We start from the raw sequence: 6,618 nt of genomic DNA, 5'->3' as shown, positions 1-6,618 counted from the left end.
CGGCGAGGGGACAGCGGCGGCGGGATCCCAGCGCGGTGGTCGCCGCTGCGCGGGGGGTGGAGGACGGCGCAGGAGCCGCAGCCGCCGCGGGAGTAGCCGAGGGGCCGGTGCCACCTTTGCTCGCCCCCTCACTACCATGTACAGTGTGCGCTGCAAGAAGAAGGCGGGCGATGCATGCACACCCCCGCGCCCCGCTCCCTCTGGCTAGTCCCCGGGCGTGCGCCACTGACCAGGGGGGAATGTGGTGAAGACGGCGAGGAGAAAAGCCGAGGGGGGGAGGGGAGGGGCGGCCAGCGCGAACCCAGGCCGGAGGGTGAGTGGAGCCGGAGGCTGCTGGAGGGGGCGGCGGCTGCTGCTGGCGGCTAGGAGAAAGTTGCCCCTTACGCAGATGGCAACTGTAAGTACCCGCCTGGGGAGTGCGGCGAAGGGTGCCTGGGACCCTGCGATCGCGCGGTGGCGCGGGTGGGAACGAGTGTGCGAGTGAGCGTGAGTGTGAGCGGGTGCGATCGCTCGGCGGGGTTGACCGTCACGTTGGAGGGGCCGGCGGTGCCAGGCAGCCTTCACGTCCCCTCCTCGGGTTCCGCGCCTCCCCCCTTCAACAGCTCCCTCCCCGCCCCGCCCGGCTCCGGCTCCCGGCCCCTACCGCGAGGCGCCTCTACCGCTGGTCCTCCGCCGCCCCCTCCTCCTCCCATCCCTGCCGGCCGCTCGCGATCGCCCCCTTCTACCCCCCGTACCCCGCTGTCCGCTCCGACTACCGCGGAGAGTACCGGGGAGAGCCGTTTGGGGAGCCCCGGAACCCGCGTTTGCCACCGCGGCGGCAGCCCCGGGCTGGCGACGTCCGAGCGCCTCTTTCCTCCAGCCGCCGGACCGCACTGCTCGCCGCCTTCTTACCCTGCCTGGGCTCGGGAAACCCAGTGTACACCCCAAAGAGGTATTTTTTATAGGGACGGCTATGATGAGTGGGCCCTGGAGATGTGAGACGGGGTAAGTCGACCGTTTACTTTGCAAAAGAGGCTCGTGTGTGTGTGTGTGTGTGTGTGTGTGTGTGGCAGCGTGGTGGCTTTCTTTCCCTCTTCTCCCTCCCCTCCTTCCTTTCCTTTCTCTTCCTTAGCTTTGGGGCGGAGTGGGGGAAGGGAGCCTCGCGTCCTGGAACTCCGGGTGCTTCTGCCTGGGCGGCTGTGGGAGCAGCTGTGCCCAGAGCAACGGGTCCGGCCTGGGTGCTGGGCTCCAGTCCGCGCAGCCCCACTCTGTTTAATGCGGGATGTGCAGGGCGATGGTCTAGGGTCTAAATTCTTTGGGGCAAACAAATACAGTTCCTCCGCCCCCGCCCTCCCAAAAAATAATCTGAGATGTGATAATCTGAGAATGTGCAACGCACCCGCTAATTTACATCGGGGGTGCGTTTCCCAGTCGGAATGTCAGCCTTCCCCGGCTCATTCAACTTTATTTTCTCAAATTTTCGGGCTCCTTTGATGGCAAGGAGGAGGAGAAAGAGAGTGGGGTGAGAGAAAGCTCTTCGAACCCAGCTAACCAGAACTGAATTAAAGTTGTAAACGCTCCAGTTTAATACCGGCTGGACACAATTTGCAATGGGCTGTCAGAAAGGGTGGGAGGTGAATGGGGGCGGGGAAGCAAAGGGGAGAAGGGGGAGGGGACCCAATCACCGCTGAATGGATGTGCAGATTTGATCCAGTGGAGAACTGAAATTTCAAGGTAAACGTTTTGCTTTCCATAGGGGGTGTTTTTGCCGCTTTTAAGCCAGGAGGCGTTTGCGGTTGCGTTGGGAGGTCGGAGATACTTGTGAGGTTTATACACTGTGATTCCGATTCGTCTCGACACGTCTGGGTGGCTACACGTGAATGATTCACAGGCACACTTGCACATGTGCGTGCGAATGCAGGGGCTCTTAATAACGCGGGCTGGATTCAGCGAGGGGAGCAAGATCGAGGTCTCCAGGCTTGAACCCGTGACTCAGAAACGTCTTGGCTTTAGTTTGGGTTGCGATTCGACATCAGACTTAGGTAGTGGTGAGGCAAAGGCAAGGTTGACAGAGAGAGAAAAGGCATGGGTTCCCAAAGCCCAGCATCTCTATCAAATTCCTGTCCCCCCACCCCCCACCCCCCGCCGCAACCAACACAACACGCACTCACACACTCACACACTCTTTCCATTTATGTCCTTTCCTTTTTGAGTACCGCTGTCGACCCGAAGTAGGAAGTCGAAGGAAGCCTTTAAGAGGACAAAAAAATCGAGAAAGAAAAGGGGGAGGGGGTCGGATTGATTCCTTGAGGAGATGAAATTCAGATATTAAAGCACAGACCTATGTCACTTGCTGTTCTCCCTCCCTTCATCCTTTCTATTTTGCCTGTTAATCCGCCCGGGTGCCCCTTCTCTTAAGGGGGGAAGAGGAGGAAGGGGGAGTAAAACACTGACAATTAAATGTAATAAACAACTCCAAAGATGATGGGGATGCTGGTGAGGTGGTAGTTCAGTCCAAATCTTGCTAATTCAGTAGGGTTAGTTGTGCATACCGTGGCAAGCAGACGCGGAGCAGGAGGTAAGGGAAGCTTTGGCGCTGGTCCTTGGTTTACTTTTAGCTGATTCCGGGTAAGCGGTAGGAACGTCCTCTTTAAACTCCAGGTATCGGGAGGTGTTCCGGGATTGCGGATGCCTTCGCGGAGTTCTTTGTAATCCATCGTGCAGAACTATTTCTGTGGTTTAAAGATGCGGTTTGGTAGCGTCGCTGACATGATCAATGAGGAGAAGTGGACGCAGGGCGCACTCAGAGAAGCGCTGCTAAGTGGCACCGTGCATGCAATTAGGACGCTGATATGCTTAAAAGCGTGGTTGTGAAGTCCACCATCAAAGCGAACGCTCTCCTTTTCTCCATACTCAAAGCTCCTGAAGACAATTGGTGATTTAAGAGCTTCTTCTGGGTCCTTTTGATGCATTATCTTACATCTTTTTTGCCTCTGAAAAGTATTCTTTAGGTTCCCACCCTGGCATTTCCAGCGATGGTTTAAAATAGCCCAAGTATTGTGACTCCTTGCTTTTCTGTGAAAATGGGAGACCTTCACTGTGAACCGTTAACTGAGTAGGTTCTGAAAGAAAGGCAGACGGGTTTGGTATAGGTGAGGTGGGGAACCTTGTAAAATGGTGCTTCTTTTCTCTTAAATTAGAACCATGAAACTGAACTGACAGCCATTTTATGTATATTTATGGATTGGTTTTGAAAAGGGGGGAGCAAGGGAAAACACTAAAATGGGACTTTAACCTGCCCTCATCTTGTAGAGGACAGCATGTTCCTGTTGTACTCATTAGGAAATGAAATCAACCTTTAAATCAAAATGAGTATCAGATATTAATGAAGTCTAAAGAATGTCGATGTTCCACTGGAGGGGGGCATGTCATTCATATCCCCTCCTTCTGGATTTCCGAGAAATAGTATTAGGGAAGAGAGAGAGACTTTCTTACTGATCCCTTAAATTTTTGTCATATTCTGTTGTTTCCTTTTTTCCTCTCTCCCTTGCAGGAGGTAAAATGCACACTTGCTGCCCCCCAGTAACTTTGGAACAGGACCTTCACAGAAAAATGCATAGCTGGATGCTGCAGACTCTAGCGTTTGCTCTAACATCTCTCGTCCTTTCGTGTGCAGAAACCATCGATTATTATGGGGAAATCTGTGACAATGCATGTCCTTGTGAGGAAAAGGATGGCATTTTAACTGTGAGCTGTGAAAACCGGGGCATCATCAGCCTCTCTGAAATTAGCCCTCCCCGTTTCCCAATCTACCACCTCTTGTTGTCTGGAAACCTTTTGAACCGCCTTTATCCCAATGAGTTTGTCAATTACACTGGGGCTTCAATTTTGCATCTGGGTAGCAACGTGATCCAGGACATTGAGACTGGGGCTTTCCATGGGCTGAGGGGTTTAAGGAGATTGCATCTGAACAATAATAAACTGGAACTTCTGCGTGATGATACCTTCCTTGGCCTGGAGAGCCTGGAGTACCTACAGGTCGATTACAATTACATCAGTGTCATTGAACCCAATGCTTTTGGGAAACTGCATTTATTGCAGGTGCTTATCCTCAATGACAATCTCTTGTCCAGTTTACCCAACAACCTTTTCCGTTTTGTGCCCTTAACGCACTTGGACCTGAGGGGGAACCGGCTGAAACTTCTGCCCTATGTGGGGCTGTTGCAGCACATGGATAAAGTTGTGGAGTTACAGCTGGAAGAAAACCCCTGGAATTGCTCCTGTGAGCTGATCTCTCTCAAGGATTGGTTGGACAGCATCTCCTACTCGGCCCTGGTAGGGGATGTGGTTTGTGAGACCCCCTTCCGCTTACACGGCCGAGATCTGGACGAGGTGTCCAAGCAGGAACTTTGCCCAAGGAAACTTATTTCAGATTATGAGATGAGGCCACAGACACCTTTGAGCACCACGGGGTATTTACACACTACCCCCGCCTCGGTGAATTCCGTGGCCACTTCTTCCTCTGCTGTTTACAAACCCCCCTTAAAGCCCCCTAAGGGGACCCGCCTACCCAACAAGCCCAGAGTGCGCCCCACCTCTCGGCAGCCCTCCAAGGACTTGGGCTACAGCAACTATGGCCCCAGCATCGCCTACCAGACCAAATCTCCGGTGCCTTTGGAGTGTCCCACCGCGTGCACTTGCAACCTACAAATCTCGGATCTGGGCCTCAACGTCAACTGCCAGGAGCGCAAAATCGAGAGCATCGCAGAGCTGCAGCCCAAGCCCTACAACCCCAAGAAAATGTATCTGACGGAGAATTACATCGCAGTTGTGCGCAGGAGCGACTTCCTGGAGGCCACGGGGCTGGACCTCCTACACCTGGGCAACAACCGCATCTCAATGATCCAGGACCGCGCCTTCGGGGATCTCACCAACCTGAGGCGCCTCTACCTAAATGGCAACAGGATTGAGAGGCTGAGCCCGGAGCTGTTCTATGGCCTGCAAAGCCTGCAGTATCTCTTCCTCCAGTACAACCTCATACGTGAGATTCAGTCTGGGACTTTCGATCCGGTCCCAAACCTCCAGCTGCTATTCCTGAATAACAACCTCCTGCAGACCATGCCCTCAGGCGTCTTCTCAGGCCTGACCCTTCTCAGGCTGAACCTAAGGAGTAACCATTTCACCTCCCTGCCGGTGAGTGGAGTTCTGGACCAGCTGAAGTCACTCATCCAAATCGACCTGCATGACAACCCTTGGGATTGCACCTGCGACGTGGTGGGCATGAAGCTGTGGGTCGAGCAGCTCAAAGTGGGTGTCTTGGTGGACGAGGTCATCTGCAAGGCTCCCAAGAAGTTTGCGGAGACGGATATGCGCTCCATTAAGTCGGAGCTGCTGTGCCCAGACTACTCGGACGTGGTGGTGTCCACGCCCACGCCCTCCTCCATCCAAGTCCTGGCGAGGACCAGCGCGGTGACCCCCGCGGTCCGGCTGAACAGCACCGGGGCCCCCGCGGGCTTGGGCGCAGGCGGAGGCGCGTCGTCGGTGCCCTTGTCCGTGTTGATTCTCAGCCTGCTGCTGGTTTTTATCATGTCCGTCTTCGTGGCCGCCGGGCTCTTCGTGCTGGTTATGAAGCGCAGGAAGAAGAATCAGAGCGACCACACCAGCACCAACAATTCCGACGTGAGCTCCTTCAACATGCAGTACAGCGTGTACAGCGGCGGCGGCGGCGCGGGAGGCCACCCGCACGCGCACGTGCATCACCGCGGGCCCGCGCTGCCCAAGGTGAAGACGCCCGCGGGCCACGTGTATGAGTACATCCCCCATCCCCTGGGCCACATGTGCAAAAACCCCATCTACCGCTCCCGAGAGGGCAACTCCGTGGAGGATTACAAAGACCTGCACGAGCTCAAGGTCACCTATAGCGGCAACCACCACCTGCAGCAACAGCCGCCGCCGCCGCCGCAGCAGCCGCAGCCTCAGCAGCAGCCCCCGCCGCAGTTGCAGCTGCAGCCGGGGGAGGAGGAGAGGCGGGAAAGCCACCACTTGCGGAGTCCCGCCTACAGCGTCAGCACCATCGAGCCCCGGGAGGACCTACTGTCGCCGGTGCAGGACGCCGACCGCTTTTACAGGGGCATTTTAGAACCAGACAAACACTGCTCCACCACCCCCGCCGGCAATAGCCTCCCGGAATATCCCAAATTCCCATGCAGCCCCGCTGCTTACACTTTCTCCCCCAACTATGACCTGAGACGCCCCCATCAGTATTTGCACCCGGGGGCAGGGGACAGCAGGCTGCGGGAACCGGTGCTCTACAGCCCCCCCAGTGCTGTCTTTGTAGAACCCAACCGGAACGAGTATCTGGAGTTAAAAGCAAAACTAAACGTTGAGCCGGACTACCTCGAAGTACTGGAAAAACAGACCACGTTTAGCCAGTTCTAAAAGCAGAGAAACTCCCTTGGAGCTTTTGCGTTCAAAACAAACAAGCAAGCAGACACACACGGTGAACACATTTGATTAATTGTGTTGTTTCAACGTTTAGGGTGAAGTGCCTTGGCACGAGATTCTCAGCTTCGGCGGAAGATACTGAAAGGGTGTGCAATTTCCTTTTAATTTTTACACGTGGGGAAAACATTTGCGTAA

General features: G+C 55.1%; 1 protein-coding gene across 1 annotated transcript; it reads left to right on the top strand.

Moving 5' to 3' along the window:
* The first annotated feature begins 3,540 nt into the window (after window positions 1-3,540).
* SLITRK5 (SLIT and NTRK like family member 5) lies at window positions 3,541-6,417 on the top strand. The gene has a single exon (XM_026492892.2). The coding sequence runs from the start codon at window positions 3,541-3,543 to the stop codon at window positions 6,415-6,417; it is 2,877 nt and encodes a 958-aa protein (XP_026348677.1).
* Window positions 6,418-6,618: the final 201 nt, after the last annotated feature.

The sequence above is a fragment of the Ursus arctos genome, unplaced genomic scaffold (genome assembly GCF_023065955.2).
Source record: "Ursus arctos isolate Adak ecotype North America unplaced genomic scaffold, UrsArc2.0 scaffold_10, whole genome shotgun sequence".
Taxonomy (NCBI): Eukaryota; Metazoa; Chordata; class Mammalia; order Carnivora; family Ursidae; genus Ursus; species Ursus arctos.
Note: the sequence above shows the minus strand (reverse complement) of the source record. Positions and strands in the feature narration are given on the sequence as shown.

Coding starts and splice junctions, on each gene's coding strand:
- SLITRK5 (XM_026492892.2), top strand. CDS start 3,541: ATGCACACTTGCTGCCCCCCAGTAACTTTGGAACAGGACCTTCACAGA.